The 24,347-nt window shown below is 41.7% G+C and overlaps 1 protein-coding gene across 3 annotated transcripts in view; it reads right to left on the reverse strand.

The window, feature by feature from the left end:
• Positions 1 to 24,347, reverse strand: part of LOC112264138 (BDNF/NT-3 growth factors receptor) — a 73,982-nt gene that overhangs the window by 7,258 nt on the left and 42,377 nt on the right. For 2 of the 3 annotated variants that reach the window (XM_042330646.1, XM_042330644.1), the window contains 3 exons: positions 20,804 to 20,934; positions 17,958 to 18,130; positions 12,960 to 13,206 (listed from right to left, as the gene is read on the reverse strand). In XM_042330646.1, coding sequence (XP_042186580.1) covers positions 12,960 to 13,206; positions 17,958 to 18,130; positions 20,804 to 20,934 — 551 coding nt within the window. The remainder of the gene's footprint in view (positions 1 to 12,959; positions 13,207 to 17,957; positions 18,131 to 20,803; positions 20,935 to 24,347) is intronic. The other variant, XM_042330645.1, reaches the window with a different exon arrangement.

The following is a 24,347-nucleotide window of genomic DNA, read 5'->3' on the forward strand; positions in this document are numbered from 1 at the left end:
TGCCAGCAGAGCTAGCATAGCATTATGCCATGATAAACTTACACAAATGCTTATCTAGCGTTGGCTGTAATGCATATTTTGAAAATCTGAGATGACAGTGTTGTTAACAAAAGGCTAAGCTTGTGTTTGAATATATTTATTTCATTTCATTTGCGATTTTCATGAATAGGAAAAGTTTCTAGGGGTATTTATGTCCGCTGCGTTATGCTAATGCATTTGAGGCTATGATTATGCTCCCGGATACGGGATTGCTCGTCGCAAGAGGTTAATGAGAAGTATATCTTTAATTCCATGCATAACAGTTGTATTTTCATCAACATTTATGATGAGTATTTCTGTAAATTGATGTAGCTCTCTGCACTTTCAACTGATTTTTTGGAGGTAAAACATAACAACGCGCCAATGTAAACAGAGATTTTTGGATATAAATATGAACTATATCGAACAAAACATACATGTATTGTGTAACATGAAGTCCTATGAGTGTCATCTGATGAAGATCATCAAAGGTTAGTGATTCATTTTATCTCTATTTCTGCTTTTTGTGACTCCTCTCTTTGGCTGGAAAAATGGCTGTGTTTTTTTGTGACTAGGTACTGACCTAACATAATCGCATATTATGATTTCCTCCTAAAGCCTTTTTGAAATTGGACACTGTGGTGGGATTAACAACAATTTTGTCTTTAAAATGGTGTATAATACATGTATGTTTGAGGAATTCTAATTATGAGATTTCTGTTGTTTGAATTTGGCGCATTTCACTTTCACTAGATGATGGTCAGGTGGGACATTCGTGTCCCACGTACCCTAGAGAGGTTAAAGAAAGGAGGGCAGAGCACAGGCATTGGGGGGATTGGTGAAGCCACTCCTGGTGTGCTGTGACCCTAAGCACACAAAACAAAAGTTGTGTGAGTCCATAGCTACCATAGAGAAGCAGCGACACTGAGCTCTCAAAAGAGAAACACCGGTGTGCTCATTGAGATGGACGACGTTGAGAATTGGAATTCGATGGCGGGTTCGTCCTGAGTCTTTCTCTTCCCTTCTCTTCTCTTCTCTTCTCTTCTCGGCTTCTTCAGTCCAGTCAAAGTTACTGAAGATAATGGGAGGGTGATTGAGGGGAAGCATCCCCTAACATTTTTTTATTTTATTTATTTCACCTTTATTTAACCAGGTAGGCTAGTTGAGAACAAGTTCTCATTTGCAACTGCGACCTGGCCAAGATAAAGCATAGCAGTGTGAACAGACAACACAGAGTTACACATGGAGTAAACAATTAACAAGTCAATAACACAGTAGAAAAAAAAGAGAGTCTATATACATTGTGTGCAAAAGGCATGAGGAGGTAAGCGAATAATTACAATTTTGCAGATTAACACTGGAGTGATAAATGATCAGATGGTCATGTACAGGTAGAGATATTGGTGTGCAAAAGAGCAGAAAAGTAAATAAATATAAACAGTATGACGATGAGGTAGGTAAAATTGGGTGGGCTATTTACCGATAGACTATGTACAGCTGCAGCGATCGATTAGCTGCTCAGATAGCAGATGTTTGAAGTTTTTGCAATTCGTTCCAGTCACAGGCAGCAGAGAACTGTAAAGAAAGGCGGCCAAATGAGGTGTTGGCTTTAGGGGTGATCAGTGAGATACACCTGCTGGAGCGCGTGCTACGGGTGGGTGTTGCCATCGTGACCAGTGAACTGAGATAAGGTGGAGCTTTACCTAGCATGGACTTGTAGATGACCTGGAGCCAGTGGGTCTGGCGACGAATATGTAGCGAGGGCCAGCCGACTAGAGCATACAGGTCGCTGTGGTGGGTGGTATAAGGTGCTTTAGTAACAAAACGGATGGCACTGTGATAAACTGCATCCAGTTTGCTGAGTAGAGTATTGGAAGCTATTTTGTAGATGACATCGCCGAAGTCGAGGATCGGCTAATATAGTCAGTTTTACTAGGGTAAGTTTGGCAGCGTGAGTGAAGGAGGCTTTGTTGCGGAATAGAAAGCCGACTCTAGATTTGATTTTTAGATTGGAGATGTTTGATATGAGTCTGGAAGGAGAGTTTACAGTCTAGCCAGACACCTAGGTACTTATAGATGTCCACATATTCTAGGTCGGAACCATCCAGGGTGGGGATGCTAGTCGGGCGTGCGGGTGCAGGCAGCGAACGGTTGAAAAGCATGCATTTGGTTTTACTAGCGTTTAAGAGCAGTTGGAGGCCACGGAAGGAGTGTTGTATGGCGTTGAAGCTCGTTTGGAGGTTAGATAGCACAGTGTCCAAGGACGGGCCGGAAGTATACAGAATGGTGTCGTCTGCGTAGAGGTGGATCAGGGAATCGCCCGCAGCAAGAGCAACATCATTGATATATACAGAGAAAAGAGTCGGCCCGAGAATTGAACCCTGTGGCACCCCCATGGAGACTGCCAGAGGACCGGACAGCATGCCCTCCGATTTGACACACTGAACTCTGTCTGCAACATAGGGACACCTGTACTCCCATTGGCTGCAGGTGTGTGCATAAGTTTCTCTCAGGCTATTCGCTGCCTAGGCAGAAGGGTAAACCACTAGGAGCAGATATCCCATATGGGTGGAGCTCCACGATATAGAACAGGATGCACCAGAGCTCAATTACAAGTCTCATAGCAAAGGGTTCGAATACCAATGTAAATAAGGTATTCTGTTTTTTATACCTTAATAAAAATATCTAAAAACCTGTTTTCGCATTGTCATTATGGGGTATTGTTTGTAGATTGATGAGGAAAACATTTAATTTAATGTATTTAGAATAAGACTAAAGTAACAAATGTGCAAAAAGTGAAGGGGTCTGAATACTTTCTGAATGGACTGTATGTCCCTGTCCCTCATGTGAAGTTACTCCCACTGTGCTTCAGTACAGGTGGACTTATTAATGCTTAGGACTGTAGCTACAGTACAGTCATATCGTCCCAGACACTGCACGATACAGGAAGCTGTTGTTGGCCACCGCTGTCTGCTGCCCACTCAGCCCTGCGTGGTCTCTTCTTCTCTCCTATCCGTCAGAGTAGCCTTTACTTTATCAGTCCATTAAAGCCAAGAGATAGTCATCCCTGGTATGTGTGTTTGTTTGTGTAAACCAATCTGGCTCCATCTCTAGTCCGCCTTCTCAAAGGCTCCTGACGCCTCCTCACCAAATAAGTCACTGTAAGTGTTTTCACATAACTAAAACCCCACTTGAGTTTCCAAGTACAGTATGTATGTTGCGATGGATTCATGGTCAAGAACAGTGTGGGGTTGAGGGCGAAGCCAACATCTAGTGAGTGTATTTATTTATCGTTGTTTGTTTAATCACATTGTAAAACGTGGAGTGGTTTGAAATATTAATGCTGTGCTCCTGATCTTAGTGACTGCAACTTTTTTACAGTTTCCTAGCAGCACTGTATGTTAGAGTGTGTTTGTGTGTGTTTCTGGGGTTGGAACAGGTTCAGGAAACAACCAAAAACTGGAAAATATTTTTACAAAAAATTGAGGAACAGAATCAGAACCGGGAATGAAAGTGATCTATAATGTTCTGGAACAGAAAAGTAATTTTAAAAGCATGGGAAGCGGTTAATAATGTTATTTTACATTCCTGGCCTTTTTTTTCCAGTCCCACAAAAAAAACGTAACAAAGCACCTATGCAAAGCCCTCAGTCTGTCACCCAGAAACTTAATCCAGTGTCTGCCTGCCATCTGAAAATCCGGTGTAGACTATTAGCCCCTCCCCCTCTGATGCAAAAGCCTACTGACATTACAAGTGTAATTCAGAAATTAGGGTGAAAGATTTTTAATTAGAGAAGATTCGATTAACTTTTTCAATGCTAGTTAAGGATACTATAGTTATCACGTTTCACATCAAATTTATTAACTAAAAAAAGGTAAGACAGGTTTTGATTTCAATTCTGCTGCCGCTCTGCACACACAAACTGGTCCAATGTTGAGCCAACTTTTTGAAGTTCAAAGACATTCAAAGTTCCTTCATAGAAGCCGCTCCTCTGTAGTTATATTTCTGTGGGCCTAAATAAGATAATGCATGTCACAACAAAACAAGATGCCCAGTACTTCAAGCCAAGCCTAGTACTACACCCTCCTACAACCTCTCCCCACCTGCAAAATTTTGGTCAGATCTTGCACCCTACACTTGTCTGTCCAATGTTTGTAAATAGCTTGCCGCTTCATAGCAAGGTGCTTTATCCTCACTGATTGGTGAATTAATTTCAGGTCGAGCTAAATGTAAAACAATGTAGATTTATTTCAGAGGTTTAAAAAGGAACAGAAATTAATGATATAAACCGTTTCTTTTTTGGAGCTTGAATCTAAGAACTTTTTGAATGTAACGAAAAAATATGTAACGAAAAAATATTGGTTTGGTTCAGAACGAAATGCGTCCTCAGTATGTACATGAGTGTGTGTGTGTGCTTGTTTGTGTTTATGTCTGTGTGTGCGTTTGAGTGTTTCATTGTCAGGAAGCCCTTGATTAATTGTTCTTAACATCCTGGGTTCATCAAAAATTAAGAGAAGCAAGTTTTACTGGCATGTTCAGACAGAGGGCCCAATGGTTTTTATAGCTCAATATTCTGAGTTGAGAAAATTCTCTGTCTCTCTCTCTCTCTCTCTCTCTCATAAATAACTAACCCACCGCTAGTCTGGGCAAGAAGACCTCAAAGAAGAAGTAAAAATTACGAATTGTGAGTTTAGTGTAGTGACCTCAGAGGCCGTGGTATCCATGGCAACGAGGTGGGTTTGAAAGAGCGCTTATGGGAGGCTTTAGGCTGGCTGTGTGGGAGGAGCTTCACTATGAGACTCCTCCCCCTCCTTTTTTAAGGGGGTACATCAGCTTTAATATTGCAGATAGATTGTAACTTCTATCAATGTAATTGCCTGCATCACTTCCAATACCCCATATATATTTTTTCAAATATATACAGTACCAGTCAAAAGTTTGGACACACCTACTCATTCAAGGGTTTTTCTTTATTTTTACTATTTTCTGCATTGTAAAATAATAGTGAAGACATCAAAACTATGAAATAACATATATTAACCAAACACGTTAATAGTATTGAAGGAGTTATGCTGAGCACTTGTTGGCTGCTTTTTCTTCACTCTGTGGTCCAACTCATCCCAAACCATCTCAATTGGGTTGAGGTCGGTGGATTGTGGAGGCTAGGACATCTGATGCAGCACTCCATCACTCTCCTTCTTGGTCAAATAGCCCTTACACAGACGGATTACCAGGACGTGTTCTCCGTGCATGTGCTGACCAACTGGCAGGTGTCTTCACTGATATTTTCAACATGTCCCTGATTGAGTCTGTAATACCAACACGTTTCAAGCAGACCACCATAGTCCCTTTGCCCAAGGACACAAAGACAACCTGCCTAAATGACTACAGACCCGTAGCACTCACGTCCATAGCCATGAAGTGCTTTGGAAGGTTGGTAATGGCTCACATCAACACCATTATCCCAGAAACCCTAGACCCACTCCAATTTGCATACCGCCCAAACAGATCCACAAGATGATGCAATCTCTATTGCACTCCACACTGCCCTTTCCCACCTGGACAAAAGGAACACCTATGTGAGAATGCTATTCATTGACTACAGCTCAGCGTTCAAAACCATAGTACCCTCAAAGCTCATCACTAAGCTAAGGAACCTGGGACTAAACACCTCCCTCTGCAACTGGATCCTGGACTTCCTGACGGGCCGCCCCCAGGTGGTGAGGGTAGGTAGCAACACATCTGCCACACACATCTTTCATTAAATTGTCTAATATTGTAAGAAACACTTCTTTGAAGGGTTTGCATGACCTATGACCTCTGTCAATGACTTTCCATTGTGGTTTGATCACCCTCATTGGAAAGCCATTTGGTTAATGATTTTAAGGTAATTTGTAATGCTGATTTAAAGGTCATTTGTAATATTGATAATTATGATGAAGTTTATAGTTCTTAGCCATATTTGTGATTTGGATCAATGTGAAAAAGGAGAGGGCGTTGCCTTTGACTAAAGGTATGCTGCCTTAAGTCTATTTTCCTACGACCGTATGGATACAATTATTTTTTATTTATGGAGTTCTTAAGAGTAGTGATTTTAATTTGATTTTGTTTTTTGAAATGTTGTTTTATTTTTTGACCAGTAGTGCGTTTTTTTTTACACGTTACTCACATAGGGAGTTATGTGTCAAAATGGGGGAGGTAACAGCCCTCTGAGGTTTTGGATTAAAGTTGACATATCTTGAGTGATGTGTATGGAGTGATATGTGAAGGAGTGTATTGTTGTGTTGTTTGTTCTGTTCTATTCCCGATGAGTCATAGGTCTAATTTCCTGATCCTGTGGCTCTGCGATAGAGTTAATGGTGTGATGGGGAGTATAAGCCCATTTGAAAGAACAGTTTCAATAGAATGTGTTGTTATTCTTTTTGACATATGTTTAGACATTTGTATTAAGAATAATTGGTCAAAGTAATCATTTATCATATGGTTAATGGACTGAACTAAACTGTTGTTCTGATCTGTTCTCTTGAGGTTATCATGAAAAATGACATCAGACGGTATCTTAATGTAAGGAAGATATAATTGGACCGAACCGTGTGTGTACCTCAAACCCCCCTCTAACTGGCTGAAGAATAGCAACAAAGGCGTTCAATACGGCCCTGTCCGCACCACTTCTACCGAGAGAAATGAGTCCGAGCCAGCAACCGGTGTACAGCATCTGATCAAAGCTATCAACTGCTTTTCTCTCATGTCTTTTCTCAGGAGTGTGAGAGGAGTCCACGTGGAGTGAGCATGGGGAGAAATATGTTCCAAACTTCTCTTATGTTACTGGTATACTGGTTGACGAATGAACAACAAATAATGGGTGGTAAAGGTGATGGCGGCTCAGGTGAAACATTGAAATTGGGACATTGTCATGGCCATCCACTTTGAACTGTAAAGCTATCTGAAGAAGACGAAAAGGACGCCAGAAGAATCAGTGCCTGAAGGGGGGAGGGGGTCAACTGTGCTCAAAATTGTTTTAGACTTTGGGGTATCAGGTTGATTGCAGAGGTCTACATACAACATGGAGAATATTTCTTTGGCTGGTTTGGTCTCTGAGCGCTGTACTCAGATTATTGCATGGTTTGCTTTTTCCGTAAAGTTTTTTTGAAATCGGACACAGTGGTTGCATTAAGGAGAAGTGTATCTAAAGTTCCATGTGTAAGAGTTGTATCTTTCATCAACGTTTATTATGAGGATTTCTGTGAATTGATGTGGCTCTCTGCAAAATCACTGCATGTTTTGGAACTACTGAACATAACACCCCAATGTAAAATGAGATTTTTGGATATAAATGTGCACTTTATTGAACAAAACATACATGTATTGTGTAACATGAAGTCCTATGAGTGTCATCTGATGAAGATCATCAAAGGTTAGTGATTAATTTTATCTATATTTCTGCTTTTTGTGACTCCTCTCTTTGACTTGAAAAATGGCTGTGTTTTTCTGTGACTTGGTGGTGACCTAACATAATCGTTTGTGGTGCTTTCGCTGTTAAGCCTTTTTGAAATCAGACACTGTGGCTGGATTAACGAGAATTGTATATTTAAAATGGTGTAAAATACTTGTATGCTTGAGGAATTTTAATTATGAGATTTTTGTTGTTTTGAATTTGGCACCCTGCACTTTCACTGGCTGTTGGCGGGGTGGGACGCTACTGTCCCGAATATCCCAGGTTAATGTTTCTGTTCTATACAGGGCCAGACACTGGTCTCTACACAATGAAACAGCAGATACTGTCTGCTATGTATTATAGGTATCTTTCATACAAATCTTAACCTTGTGACCCATTCTATATATCTGTTGTTCATCATGTAGGTTGAAAGGGGTGTATCTTGGCTATAAAATACCTTTGTACTTTTGTCTCGGGGCTCTCAACGAATCATCTGAGCGTGAATCGTCAACCAGCCATGACCAGCCATCATTATCGTAGAGCACTCAATCGATTCACTTTATATGTGTGTATTGTATTGACCTGCTCCCTTATTAATAAGTGATTAAATATTTAGTTTAAGTATAACTCTGACTTGTGTCATAAGTTTGTCTCTCCTCATTTGATAGTAAAGAAATTAACCACCACAACATATATACATACATATATAAACACATTTTAAAAATATAGATATTTTCCTTTTATTACCTTCTAACCCAACCACCCTTCTCCTAATTGGAGTAAACTAGTGAACAACACTTAGGCTTCTACTTCCAGCTTATACATACTATATACATTTTACGGATACAATGTATTTTACAATAGTTATGTTTTGTTTGTTTTTACTCCTGTCCTTCCTCTAACCTCAACCTCTCCCATCTATTTCTTTCACAAAAGTTCTGAACCTATATATGTTTTATGGACAGTATGTTTTACATTAGTTTCTTGTTACTAGTTGTTATTCCCAAACTTCAGCTCCATTCAACTCCTCCCATCTATCTCTTAACACCATCCATATTGGCTTTATATATTCTTCAACTGTGCTGTGATGTTTCACCGAAGTTCTGAACCTTTCTATTCTCAGAATTTCTACAGATTGTAAATTAAAAATAAATGTTTTTGCTTAAAGTATTATTATAATATTGATTGATTGACTATGACTTTTCAGATCACCCTGTAGTGCTATCTGCAGAGTTAGCTCCAGGTAAATGTTGCAATTTTTCAGCCATTGCTGGACCTGTGACCAAAACTCCGCCTCATTTTTCCAGTAGACTGAATTGCGTAGCCTTGTGTTTCTACGGAGATTGTCATTCCACTGGGAATCACTGTGTTTCTTATCCCCAGGAGTGAGTATAGCGAGCCTTGTCTGTCGGTCTGTAATTAAAAAGCATACAGATTTGTGTGGTCATGTGGATTAAAGAGAAATGATAAAAGAGGCTGATCTTTACGTACAATTCGTCTCCTTTTTTCCCTGAGTATGTTGGTGCGTCTGAATTGCACTAGTGAATAGGGTACCATTTCAGATGCAGCCACTGTCAGGCATAGTCTCTAGACAGGAAGCCACTTGTGCTGGTCCACCTTCTGATCCCTCCTATGACATCATTGTTCATCATTCTTTCACCCACTATAGGGGGAGAGAGCAGCTCTCAGTCTATTTCTCAGCATCTATCATTGGCTCCTTTCTCTTTTTTTCATTTCCTTCTCTCCACACTCGGTCCCTTCTCTCAACCTCTTCACTCTGAAGCCTCTCTTCTCTTTTCTCCCATACCCCTCCTCTCTTGCATCTATATTTGTGTGGATTTCTTTGACTCACTCTCCATTTCGCCTCCCGCCCTCTCTCCTCATCTCTCTCTCCCTCCTTTTCTGCCTCTCTCTCGTTCTCTGTAGTATCGGAGCTGCATACTAATAGAGTTCTTTAATTACTTTTTTTCATAGGGACTGTCTGATATAACTTAAGCTGTGCTGCCCTTGCACATTGCTATGGCGAAACTCCAGTGGTTAATTGTACTAAGAGGAGGCGTGTGCGTGTGCGTGTGCGTGTGCGTGTGCGTGCGTGTGTGTGTGTTTCTGGGGTGTGTGGGGAGGGGAATAAAAGTTGAGAGAGACAGACAGACAGACAGACTGACTGACTGACTGACTGAGACGGGGTGAGAGAGCTAGAGGAATGAAGAGATGGAGTAAGATCCAAACACAGAGACACTATTTGAGCAAAGGGTGGGTGTCGTTTAGGGCCCTTTTATGCTCCTGTCAATCATATTAATCCCTGGCAGAGCACAGACAGACAGAGCTCTCAGCTCTCAGCTGTCCATCCGTCTGTCTGTCAGGGATATGTTACATACATTTGTGTACCTCCATTTAGTGTTATGTGTTACGTTACAAATGGATTCATGGTCTGGTTACTTAACATAGAAACGAAAGTAGATAGGTTGGTCGGGGAGGATGGGTGGCCTTATAATGTGACCGTCCAGCGTGTTTGACTCATGTTGGGGACAACTGTAGCATTTTAGCTAACTCTTCCCTTGACCCGGCTACGTAATTTCTCCTAACCTGCTACGTTAGTTCTCCCAACCTGCTACGTTAGTTCTCCCAACCTGCTGCGCTAGAATCCTAACCTGCTGCATTAGCCGCTAACGTTAGCCACAAACGCTTACATGCAACAAGCAGCCTGGCCTCAGGGCAAGACTTACTATACTATACATCCTCCAAGATGTTTGATAAATTACATCATCCAATTAATGTGATATTGTATGGCAGGGTAAGACACATGATACTATACATCCTCCATTTCCTATTCCATTGGTAATGTAAAATATCCTACTAAATGCGAACAAATTTACATCCCAAATCCTACGAATTGACCTTAGGTCGGGTTGCATAGTAACTACTATACTGCTGACATCTATACACTGACACCTATGAATAAGTCCTCTACAGTGTTTCTCAACCCAGTCCATACACAGTCCATACAGGATGTTGCTGCTGACTGATCGATTCATCAGTTAGTTAGATACTTGATTGGTTAGTTCACTGCAAGCAAGAAAAACTACATCCAGAGGCTGCTTTTCTGGTTGCTGGCGTCACTAAGACACCTGATGCCCAACTTCTATCAACACGTCTCCAATGCCACTAGGGGCGATAAGGTCCTTGACCACTGTTATTCTACTCACAACCAAAGATACAAGGCCCTCCCTCGTCCGCCATGCGGCAAATCCGTACTCCTGTTTCCAGTTTACAAGCAGAAACTCAAACATTTGAGAAATGGTCACCAGAATGAGAGATTATGCTACAGGACTGCATTGCTAGCACTGATTGGAATGTGTTTCGACACTCCGCCGATAACATTGACGAGTTAACCACCTCCGTCTCCGGCTTCATTCAAAAATGCATTCGATGAGGGTTCACTGCTTCGGCCGAGGACTGGAATATGTACAAGAAGCTCCGCTTTGACCTCTGCAGAGTCATCAAACGAGCAAAAGGACAATATAGGAATAAGGTGGACTCATATTACACAGGCTCTGCCGCCTGCAGCATGTGGTGCGGACTACAGTCGATTACGGATTACAAAGGAAGACCCAACCGTGATCTGCCCCATAATGCCTCTCTACCAGACGAACCCAATACACGCTTCGGCAACAATAACATCGTGCCGGGTGTGAGAGCCGTCACCGACCCAGAGGACCCATCTCGCTCTCTGAGGCCGACTTGAGAAAGGTCTTTAAACAGGTCAACATCCGCAAGGCCGCTGGGCCCGACGGGTTTCCAGGGTGCGTTCTCAGAGCATGCGCAGAACAGCTGGCAGGCATATTGAAGGTCATTTTCAAACTCTTCTTGTCCCAGTCTGTATTCCCCACATGTTTTAAGATGACTACCACAATTTCTGTCCCCAAGAACTCTAAGGCGTCATCCGACAATGACTACCGCCCTGTAGCACTCACTTCTGTAATCATGAAGTGCTTTGAGAGGCTGGTTATGGCACACATTAACTCCACCATCACAGACACCATAGACCCACTCTATACCGCCCCAACAGATCCATAGATGACGCAATATCAATTGCACTGCCCTCACCCACCTAGATAAGAGGAATACCTATATGAGAATGCTGTTCATGGACTACAGCTCAGGGTTCAACACCATTGTCACCTCCAAACATGTCTCCAAGCTTAGGACTCTGGGTCTGAACACCTCCCTCTGCACCTGGATACTGGACTTCCTGACCGGCCAATCCCAGGTGGTAAGGGTAGGCAAAATACCTCTGCCACGCTGACCCGCAACACAAGTGCCCCACAGGGGTGTGTTCTTAGTCCCCTCTTGTACTCCCTGTTCACCGATGATTGCGTGCCAAGCATGACTCCAACACCATCATCAAGTTTGCTGATGACACGATGGTGGTAGGCCTGATCACCGGTGACGATTGATCAGCCTACAGGGAGGAAGTCTGTGACCTGGCAGTGTGGTGCCAGAGCAACGGCCTCTCCCTCAATTTCAGTAAGTTTGGCATGGGCCCTTAAATCCTCAAAAGGTTCTACAGCTGTACCATTGATAGCATCTTGACAGGCTGCATCACTGGTATGGTATGGCAATAGCACCAACCTCGATCGCATGGAGCTAAAGAGGGTGGTGAGGACAGCCAAGTATATCACTAGGGCCATGCTTCCTGCCATCCAGGGCATCTATATCAGGTGGTGTGGAAGGAAGGCCCGGAAAATTGTTAAAGACTCCAACCACCTAAGCCATAGACTATTCTCTCTGCTTCTGCATGGCAGGCGGTACCGGTGCATCAAGTCTGACACCAACAGGCTCTTGAACAGCTTCTATTCCAAAACAATACGACTGATAAATAGCTAAAAAAATCTGAATTAACCTTGTATCCTCATTGACCTTTTTATTTCAACTGTTTGTCACTATGCACACTCACAGGGCCCTACACACTCACACACACTAACTCCATCATCTGCTCACTCACACATAATATGTACATACTGTACATTTATATTGACTACACACACCCCCCCTCACATACAAGCTGCTGCTTCTCTGTTTATCTTAAATCCTGTTGCCTAATCCCCTTACCCTTATACATATCTACCTCCATCACTCCAGTATCCCTGCACATTGTAATTCTGGTACTGGAACTGACCCTGTATATAGTATGCTTACTTACTTTCTCACTTATTGTTTTCTTCATATTTCTTCTTATTTATTGTGTGTTTTTTCCTAGTATTACATTGTTATTGATTATTGCATTGTTGGGTTTTGAGTTTGCAAAAAAGGTAGTTAACTGTACTTGCGCATGTGACATAAAAAACTTGAAACTTGAATGTGCTCGAATACTCGTTTTTATTGTAACAGTTCTGAAGAGGACGAAGATTCCATTGCCTGCTGATCATGCCCATGCAGGGAGAGAGAGGGAGAACCATGCAAAGGGAGGTAGTACAATGCCAAGAAAAAAGAGGGCGACACATACACTTACCCTGTAGTAGTCCGTGCTGTACACGTCTCGGGACATGCCGAAGTCACCGATCTTCACCAGCAGGTTCTCTCCCACCAGACAGTTACGTGTGGCCAGGTCTCGGTGGACAAAGTGCTGGGAGGCCAGGTAGACCATGCCTGCAGCGATCTGCTGGGCGATGTGCAGCATCTGGGACTGGGTCAGCTCCACGGGTCGGTTTGTCGGACCGTCACCCATCATCACAGAGTCGGGACCGTGAGCCCTTCAGGAGGAGAGGAGGGGAGAAAAAAATCTATTTAAATGACAAATCACTACCAGAAATGTGACATCCCATATCTTTCTTAGAACTTAGTGATGGCGTGGTTGTCCTATTGCTATTTTGCATACAACTTTCCCACGACTTTCTAGGAATAGTGCAGGATAGTTGCTTGGCTTTGGAACATTCTTAGCATATGTAGCCCTTTCCTGCAGTCAATGGCTACTGTCATTACACACCTGGCTAAAATATTACTGTAGCTCTGTTTGAATCACTTTTATAGTTAACTCTGACACATGCTGGAAACAGAAGATACTCTACAGGAATGATGGGGTCCATCCAAATCATCTTGGCTCCTGGACTCTGTCCAAGCATTTCAAGGCTCCGTTGAGACAATTAGTTATCAATGACACAAGATCAACTCTGTTAATCCCTACCATTGTGACACTAAGTTGTCATAGTGCTGCATCAAATGTGCATGATCCCAGGGGCGTTGGCAGACACAATGTAAGTAACTTGGTTGATGTCCCCCTAACTGCCCTGAATACCTCTGTTGATCCTACAGCTATTGTATGCAGTAACCATGTGCCTATGAACCAGTTACACTGTCAGCACTGAGGTGGAGTGCCTTAGTAGGAAGTCCACTGTGTGCAGCTCACTGTGCACTATCAGCTCCAATGTACATAACATGAGCAAGTCTACTTCTGACAAGCTTTCCAGTAAAGCATTAAAAACAATCAAGCAACCCAGAAAAGTGCTAAAAATAGCCCATATGAACATATGTAGACTAAGAAACAAGGTGCCTGAAGTCAATCACTTGCTTTTAACAGATGACGTTCATATTCGAACAATCTCTGAAGCACACTTAGATAATACCTTTGATGATACAGTGGTAGCAATACATGGTTATGCCTTCTACCGAAAAGACAGACATGTCAATGGGTGCGTTGTTGAGGTCTATATTAAAAACCACATCCCTATAAAGCTTAGAGAAAATCCCATGTTAAATACTGTTGAAGTAATATGGCTATCTGCCTCACCTAAAGCCCATTCTGGTGCTATAGACCACCAAGTGATAAAAGTCAGTATCTGGATAATATGTATGAAATGCTTGATAATGTATCTGATATCAGCAGAGAATTATATTTTCTGGGTGATTTAAATATTGATGTCACGGATCCCTCCGGAACTTTCATTACGCACACCTGTCCCCTATTCCCACTGATTAGTACTTGTATAAGTGTGCCCTTTGGTTTCCATTGTCGATTTTTGTTACTATGTCTATTGGTGAGTGTGTGTACCTGCGCTGTGAATTTTGGCTTTTGTGCCATTGTGGATTGCACAGATGATTACGGGTCTTGTCCCGTGTGTTAATCATTGTGCACGTGTGTTATTTATTCGAGGTACTCCTCGCTCTTTCGTTTGGGTTTCTACCCTGTGTTTTGTATAGTGTTTGTTTGGACTTTGTCCCCGTGCCTTTACACGGCACACCATAATTTGGGTTTAATAAAAAAAAATATTACGCATTCCTGCGCCTGTCTCCCGAATCATTCATACCAACATGACAATTGACTGGCTTTCATCAAGCTGCCCACTGAAGAAAAAACGTCGAAACTGTGAGCAGTGCCTGCATCTGGTTCAGGTTGTCAGTCAACCTACTAGGGTAGTTACAAACAGCACAGGAATGAAATCATCATCTTTACTAATGCAGCAGAAATCTGCTTTAAAGTAGTATCCAAATCCATTGAATGTATTGATCACAACATAGTAGCCATATCTAGGAAAACTAAAGTTCCAAAGGCTGGGCCTGATATAGTTGATAAGAGGTCATACAATAGGTTTTGTAGTGATTCTTATGTTGACTATGTAAAGAATATTCGCCGGTCTGTGGTGTGTAATGAGGAGCAACCAGAAGCTGCACTTGACAGATTTATGAAATTCCATATTCCAGTTACTAAAAAGCATGCAACCATTAAGAACATGACTGTAAAAACTGGAATTGAAAAATATTATGGTTGAGAGGGATGAGGAAAAAGGTATGGCAAATAAGTCTGGCAGCCCAACCGACTGGCAAACGTACTGCAAATTGAGAAATAATGTCACTAAACTAAATAAAATAAACTATACAGTGAAACGAAAATAAATGATGTAAAGAATGATAGTTTAAAGCTTTGGAGCACCTTAAATGAAATGTTGGGAAAAAAGGCAAACTCAGCTCCATCATTCATTGAATCAGATGGCTCATTCATCACAAAACCCACTGATATTGCCAACTACTTTAATGATTTTTTCATTGGCAAGATTAGCAAACTTGCCCGCAACAAACTCTGACACTACACATCCAAGTATATCTGACCAAAGTACAAAAGGCAAGCACTGTACTTTTGAATTCCGTAAAGTGAGTGTGGAAGACGTGAAAGAATTATTGTTGTCTATCAACATAGACAAGCCACTGCGGTCTGACAACCTGGATGGAGAATAACTGAGGATAATAGTAGACGATATTGCGACTCCTATTTGACATATCTTCAATTTAAGCCTACGAGAAAGTGTGTGCCCTCAGATCTGGAGGGAAGCAAATGTCATATATATTCTATATTGTGGATAAAGAGTTACTTGTCTAACATAATATAGATGGTGTTCTTTAAAACCTCTTTGGGATAGGGGGCAGCATTTTCACTTTTGGATAAATAGCGTGCCCAATTTCAACGTCCTGCTACTCATGCCAAGAATATAAGATATGCATATTATTAGATTTGGATAGCAAACACTCTGAAGTTTCTAAAACTGTTTGAATCATGTCTGTGAGTATAGCAGAACTTATGTAGCAGGCAAAACCCCGAGGACTAACCGTTCAGATTTTTTTTTTTTAGGTCTCTGTCTGTTCAGTGAGTTCTCGTTGGCAAATGATATTTCTTAGGAACTGGTTTTCAGTTCCTACCGTTTCCACTGGATGTCACCAGTCTTTGGAATTTGGTTGAGGTTATTCATTGCTGCAACGAAACCACTACTAAAGGACACCAATAAGAAGGAGAGACTTGCTTGGTGCCAAGAAACACAAGCAATTGACATTAGACTGGTGGAAATCTGTCCTTTGGTCTGATGAGTCCAAATTAGAGATTTGTGGTTCCAACTGCCGTGTCATTGTGAGATGCAGAGTAGGTGAACGGATGGTCTCCGCATATGTTTGTTCCCACCGTGAAGCATAGAGGAGGAGGTGAGGTGCTGTGTGGGTGTTTTGCTGGTGACACTGTATGTGATTTATTTAGAAATCAAGGCTCACATAACCAGCAAGGCTACCACAGCTTTCTGCAGCGATACGCCATCCAATCTGGTTTGTGGTTAGTGTCACGACTTCTGCCGAAGTTGGTTCCTCTCCTTGTTCGGGTGGTGTTCGGCGGTCGACGTCACCGGTCTCCTAGCCCTCGCCGATCCATTTTTCATGTTCCATTTGTTTTGTCTGATTGTCACATACACCTGGTTTCAATACCCTAATTACATGTTGTATTGTTCCCTCTGTTTCCCCCATATCCTTGTCGGGAATTGTTCATTGTGAGTACGTGTGCCTTTTGTGACTGGTGCGAGACGGGTTTTGTGCCCATGTGTTTTTTGTGATTTTTATAAGCCGGGAGTTTTGTGCATTAAACGGCTCCGGCCATTTACCAAGTTCTGCTCTACTGCGATTGACTTCCATGCCACCAGTTACGCACCCCTTGACAGTTAGTGAGACTATCATTTGTTTTTCAACAGGACAATGACCCAACACACTTCCAGGCTGTGTAAGGGCTATTTGACCAAGAAGGAGAGTGATGGAGTGCTGCATCAGATGACCTGGCCTCCACAATCACCTGACCTCAACCCAATTGAGATGGTTTTGGGATGAGTCGAGGAGAATCACTACTGTACAGTGTGTGTGACCCTGATTTAGCCCACTAGAGTAATTAAGGAACTTGACAAAAAAACAATATTCTTGGTATTTCATTATTTGAACCGAACGTTTCCTAAAAGTTCAAACATGGTTACATTTATATTTCAATGATGGTAATGTTCTAGAAGCATTCTCCATCCGGTTTGACATTGGGAATGTTTTAAATAGTTCATAGAACGTTAAGAAACAACGTTCTTCTGTGGGACATTCAGTACTTCAGCATAATGTTTCATAAAGGTTTCCTCATTGTTCTATTTAAAGCCGTTTTCCAAATTGTTCTTGAGAACATTAAGAAAACTTTCCATAAAAACCACAAGGAACTTTAATAACGTTCAGAAAACATTCTAAGAACATATACATTCCATTCTCAGAATGTTAAGAAAACTTTCCATAAAAACTTTAGTCAAGTTCAGAGAAAGAGAAAATATATACATTTTGTTCTCAGCATCAACAAAACTCTCATTATCCTCTATCTTGTTAAGTGTGTTCAGGTGTGTTGGCCGCGCCCGCCGCCCACTAATTGAGTGATTGTTTACTTTGAAATGGGGGCTGTTTGAATAGACTAAAATGAACAGCTTAGTATGCGTTAAAAAAACATGGCAAGCGAGCTTCATCCTGGTATCGCAGTGGACTAATTCCATCGATAGAGAAAATACAATTCTAGGTTTGGATCTCCCTGATGCCGTGTCACAATAAAAAAGAAATGTGTTTGCGTGATTAATGCCTAAGGAAATGAATTTCCATCTGTCCTATCTATACTTGGAGTTCAAAAAACGTTAACCCAAAATAAGTATATGCCTAATTTGTACATGCCCAAAGAATGGTTTACCTGAGGAACTTGTTGAGGTCCCCGTGCTTCATGTACTCAAACACCATGATGAGGGGGTCGCTCTCCACACACACACCGTAGAAGGTGACGATATGCTCGTGCTGCAGGTTGGTCAGCAACTCGGCCTCTCGATGGAAGTCCTTCCTCGCATTCTCACTGGCCTCTTTCAGGGTCTGAACACACACGCACACACACACACACACACACACACACACACACACACACACACGTTACTACCGACGTTTCCTCAAAACTCACTACATGCACACTGAGTTTGAGAAATGTTTACTGACAGGGTACTATTCTGCCACAATATGTTTTTGGCTCAAGTCCACCAAGTGCAGACTTAAGTGGCTCTTAAAGTAAAAATGAGTTATAGAAACAAAACCATAGTCCACAATGTTAGCTTATTGGCAATGACCAAGCAGAGATGGTGTACACTTTTATACAGTAAGTGATTACTGTGTCATTGTTTACAGAAGTAGTGTTATTGGTTCTCGTGTTCTGATCTTTGCTATTTTCATGAAATCTGTCATAGCGATTTTAGTGCAGAGGCAAATGCGCGAGAGAGAGAGAGACAGAGACAGACAGAGAGAGAGAGAGAGAGAGAGAGAGAGAGAGAGAGAAGGAACAAGAGAGATAGAGAGAGAGGGATGAAGAGAGAGAGTTTCAGGAAATGTAAGCGATATGGGCCTATATTCATATCTACAGAAATATATAGAAATGATTCTGTATGAATAATTGATTTGGTTCTATAAAAAGTGGGTATATGAGTACATAGGGTGTTTTGTGCTTACAGAGAACTGAAGTGTCCATTCCAGGAAACAGGACTCATCACTATGATCAGAACAGAAATGGACTTGGGCAGTGTTCCCTCAACTAAAAAATTGTCACTAAGTCTGTTAGCGCAAACTTTACTGTGAACACTGAGGCTGTAGCCGCTTTAAGTTGCAGTTGCCAAGTAGGTTACTCTGGCAATTGTATAATAATGTAGGCCTACCAGAGTGACCTACCATCAAAAACAATGGAGAAAATGCATCCCATAACATTTTAACATGAAAATAGCTGTTCTACCATTCAGCCTACAGTAGCTGCCAATGTGTGCTGTTCAATTTAGGCCAACATTCCATTAGACTTTTTGAGAAGAAAAAAAACATGCAGGGCTTGACATTAACCTGTTTATCCACTTGTCCTTCAGACAAGGAGGTGCAGGAAAATGTTTTGTGTTGTTTGATGCAAGAAACCTCTTTACAAAATAAAATACGTTATTATTCCCATAACATTATTACAGAGAATCAGACAAATTATGCTACCCTCTGCCTATTGGCTACTTAGTTTATTCAAGCCTTCTCAAAATACATCACTGACCCTTTAAGACAAAAGAAAAGCTCTTTACCTGACTCTCTTTTCAAAGATGGCTAGAAATGTACAAGTTTTGTGCTCTTGTAGGAATCAATGACTCCCCCATTGCTGACTACAAATGATCTATAACTGGGCTAATAACTCACTAACTAGCAAAGGATATGAACAGAATATGCACACGTGGCTACATGCAGCTCTTGCTTTGATCTCAAGACAAGTGCATCTACTCACGACCACAGCTGTAAACACAGTCCAGTTCAAAGTAAATAGCACAGATCCATCCCAGGAGGTTGGTGGCACCTTACTTGGGGAGAACGGGCTCGTGGGAATGACTGGAGCGGTATCAGTGGAATGGTATCAAATACATCAAGCAATGGTTTTCATGTGTTTGAAGCCATTCCATTTGTTCCATTACGGCCATTATTATGCCGCACCAGTCTGCGTAGCGTACAGGCTGAGTCTTGCACGATAGAATCTTACTCCGATGCGTTCTGTCCACAACAAAATCTACTGCATAGTTTGTTTAGTTTGCGGTGTGTTGCATTGAAAGTGGCTAATATTGCGTTGATTTGATCACAATTGCCACACTAAAGGGAAACGTTGATGGTGTCAACTAACAGGGAAAACTCTAGAAAGTTGTGTGAAGTTCAATCTCCCGCTTCTCTCCGTGGGCTGATAGTTCTACTGCGCTCTGCATGGCAGTTCCTGAGAGCTGCAAGGCAGTGTTGGGCAACTGCACGTCCATGCACTAACAACCCAACATTGAAGTGCTTCTTTCGACAAGTTCAGAAGTTTATTCACACGTACAGAAGACGCTTGTTCACACATAGCTTTCAGAAAACTACCCCCTGAACGTGATTTACCTATGATATTGTACAACCGACCAGGACATTGGTGCCTTTGATCGCCTGTGTGACTTCTAGCATCTTTTCATGAGACTGCCAACGCATTAGCTAATATTGCTAATATCACTGTTCAGTATCTTGATCAATGGCTCCTCTGCATATTTTTCCATCAACATGGTAGCCTAGCCTATATGGCTGCATGTCTGTCCAATATTTTCTTGTAAAACCACTACCATTAGTGGATATGAGTATGTTAGACCGTAGAGATAGCAACTTGGAAAGTGCCAAGACACATCTATCATCTTGGATGTGACTTGGTTGCAGGTTGCTAGTACATACAAACAAAAGCTCCACTTCACACTTAGAATAATGTGTCCCACAGTGGGACACAGAAAGGACAGGAGGGATGGGGGGAGGGGGATGGGTTCTTCCCATCATGTCATGTATTTTTTATGAAAACTCTCCAATGAGATCTCGTTTCACCACAGACTTAGAATGCTGGATGCCTTGGTGGAAGCAGGCTATTGGCAGATTTTCCTATAAGAGTGTTAGGGGGTTGGGGGTTAGGAGTCCATTTGGAAATTGGTGAAACAATGTAGTCTACAGTAGGTTGTGATAGACAGTAAAGAGCAGCGTTACCTTGACAGCCACCAGGATCTTGTCGAGCTCAGGAGACAGGTTATAGCACTCGGCCAGGAAAACCTTGCCAAACGCCCCTTCTCCCAACTCCCTCTTCAGAACTATATTGTGCCTCTTGATGTGCTGGACAACTGCAAGACAGACAGAACCTAGTTATTACAGATATCAGTGTGACTTCCTAAACTGGATGTATCGTATATGACAAGAGATGGCTTATGGTTGGATAAGGGGTCTGGGAGCCATCATTTGTTGCACCGAATGATCTAGCTACTATTTTATTTTATTTATATACAGTACCAGTCAAAAGTTTGGACCCACCTACACATTCAAGGGTTTTCCTTTATTTTTACAATTTAGAAAAATTGTGAAGACATCAAAACTATGAAATAACACATATGGAATCATGTAGTAACCAAAAAGGTGTTGAAGAAATGAATATATATTTTCTACTTGAGATTCTTCAAAGTAGCCACCCTTTGCCTTGATGACAGCTTTGCACACTCTTGGCATTCTCTCAACCAGCTTCATGAGGTAGTCACCTGGGATGCATTTGAATTAACAGCTGGGCCTTGTTAAAAGTTCATTTGTGGAATTTCTGTCCTTCTTAATGCATTTTAGCCAATCAGTTGTGTTGTGACAAGGTAGGGGTGGTATACAGAATATAGCCCTATTTTGCAAAAGACCAAGTCCATATTATGGCATTAACAGCTCAAATAAGCAAAGTGAAATGACAGTCCATAATTACTTTAAGACATGAAGGTCAGTCAATATGGAACATTTCAAGAACCATCAAGCGCTATGATGAAACTGGCTCTCAGGAGGACCGCATGACTGCATGATCTCCGCATGTGTGGATCCCACCATGAAGCATGGAGGAGGAGGTGTGATGGTGTGGGGTTGCTTTGCTGGAGACACTGTCAGTGATTGAGTGTGCAAAGCTGTCATTAAGGCAAGGGTGGCTACTTTGAAGAATCTAAAATCTAAAATATATTTTGATTTGTTTAACACTTTTTTGGTTACTACATGATTGCATATGGGTTATTTAATCATTTTGATGTCTTCACTATTATTCTACAATGTAGAAAATAGTCAAAATAGAAAAACCCTTGAATGAGTAGGTGTGTCCAAACTTTTGATTGGCACTGTATATTGTGGAGATGTGTTTTGTGTAATCAATGTATTTTCAATTGAAAGGGAGTTTTACTATTCGTTTTGTATTCTGTCTTTTTATTGTGATGATAGCAATTTGTAACATCGTGTTGCACAGTGTTAGCTCAGCTCTGTCTCTCAGCATATGTAATAGCTGTCAGGTGGGAATCGTCAGAAATTGATGTTTGAAGGTCTATTTGAAACAACGATTTTTGACTGAACAAACACTGAGATTAGTCTGGTGGTAATAACATAGCAGGCTTTTCCCAGTGCTTTCTCCCAGAGCGGTTTTCATGCAGCCAGATACTGTAGATGCTCTGCACCCACTTAACTCAACCCAGGCCTCCCTCTACAGCACGAGGACAGTGGAGAACACCAAAACATATTCATCAGCAGGTTACAGTCTTCAGAGAGAGAAACCGTGGACCCGGACACAAACCATCAAGATTTATTTCTGATCTGATTAAGAAATGCATTTGAAGAAAAGCTCACCACTCGAGCTATTGCATTACAGCGGGCTAGACTTTGAAGCTGCATCGATCTGCACTAACTTACTGAGAGGCATAACCCAATATTATGTAAAAAAAGACAGGGAGAGGGAGACAGAGAGCCTAGGCCATTAGACTAGCACATACAGACTCAAGACCTGAGCGCAGCTTTGTGTGTATGTGTGTGAAGCTGATGACATCACATCTGCCAAAACATGTGGACCTGATGACATCACATCTGCCAAAACAACAGCTCAGGGAATTAATTACAAGTGAGTGTAAGTTCCCAGAACATCTATCCACAAAAGCCACAGCTCGTTACCATTGCTCACTAATTCCCTTCTTTCACAACAATAATAGCATGGTTACACAAATACTTTCAAGTTAAAACTCAGATAGTTCTACCATTACAACCATACAACTCCACCATTACCGCCAATTCATGTACAGTAAATATACATTTACACAACCAAACTCGAGACATGTACTCTTTTATCATTCTTTGTAAGTACGTAATATGTACATGTCAAGAAGAGACATGTTCCCTATCCAAGTCCACCCCCTTCCACTGTCTGTCATCCTCTCTAGTTTCGGCTAAGTAGCTGTGCTTTTCCAAAGCCTCACTTCTGGATGGTAGAATAGGGGTTGGCTTTAGACTTTAGTCCCTGTGTTCTGATGTCATGGGTGAATGGGATCATTTCCACAGGAGGAGAGCCCTTCTGCAAGTAAACATCCTGGTAAAAATACATTTGTGAATCAAACTTTCCAGTACAATGTTAATCCTTCTAAACCCGGAGACCGGGATGGAGAGAACAAAAGGAAGAAACAGGGGTTGAAAGAAGAGTAGACTGCACTAAGAAAGGAGGAAACCTCTGTTGTGTCGGCCTTTAGTCCTTCCGTTGCAAGACATGCAAGTTGACAGTGCATCTGTGAGCGTGTCTATCAGCTGGGGTGTGTGTGTGTGTGTGTCTCATGTTCTTAATGAGCTATGACTACTCTAATGGAGCGGACAAACCAATGGAGGCCAAGATATTAGAGTCACACCCACTCCCCTGACAGAATACCTTACCTAGAACTGTTTAGCTCTTCCTCATCGAAGTGAATACTACATTTATACACACACATGCGCCCGCACACGCACACACACAAACACTGAGTTGTACAGTATTGAGCATCATTGACTGACATTTTACGAATCCATTTTTTGGGGCTGCAGAGATCCAGTCAGATCACAACCTTCTCTCCATTGGCCCATACAGGAGAAGCCTGAGACAGACATGCACATACAATACCAGTCAAAAGTTTTAGAACACCTACTCATTCAAGGGTTCTTCTTTATTCGTAATATTTTCTACATCGTAGAGTAATAGTGAAGACATCAAAACTATGAAATGACACATATGGAATCATGTAGTAACCAAAAACAAATCAAAATATATTTTATATTTGAGATTCTTCAAAGTAACCACCCGTTGCACACTCTCGGTATTCTCTCAACCAGCTTTATGAGGTAGTCACCTGGAATGCATTTCAATTAACAGTTGTGCCTTGTAAAAAGTTCACTTGTAGAATTTCTTTCCTTCTTAATGTGTTTGAGCCAATTAGTTGTGTTGTGACAAGGTAGGGGTGATAGACAGATGATAGCCCTACTTAGAAGATAGCCCTAAATACCAAGTCCCTATGATGGCAAGATCAGCTCAAATAAGCAAAGAGAAATGACAGTCCATCATTCATTTAAGACATGGTCAGTAAATGCGGAAAATGTCAAGAAAGTTTCTTCAAGTGCAGTAGCTAAAACTATCAAGCGCTATGATGAAACTGGCTCTCATGAGGACTGCCACAGGAATGTAAGACCCAGAGTTACCTCTGCTGCAGAGGATAAGTTCATTAGAGTTACCAGCCTCAGA

This window comes from Oncorhynchus tshawytscha, linkage group LG12 (genome assembly GCF_018296145.1).
Source record: "Oncorhynchus tshawytscha isolate Ot180627B linkage group LG12, Otsh_v2.0, whole genome shotgun sequence".
NCBI lineage: Eukaryota > Metazoa > Chordata > Actinopteri > Salmoniformes > Salmonidae > Oncorhynchus > Oncorhynchus tshawytscha.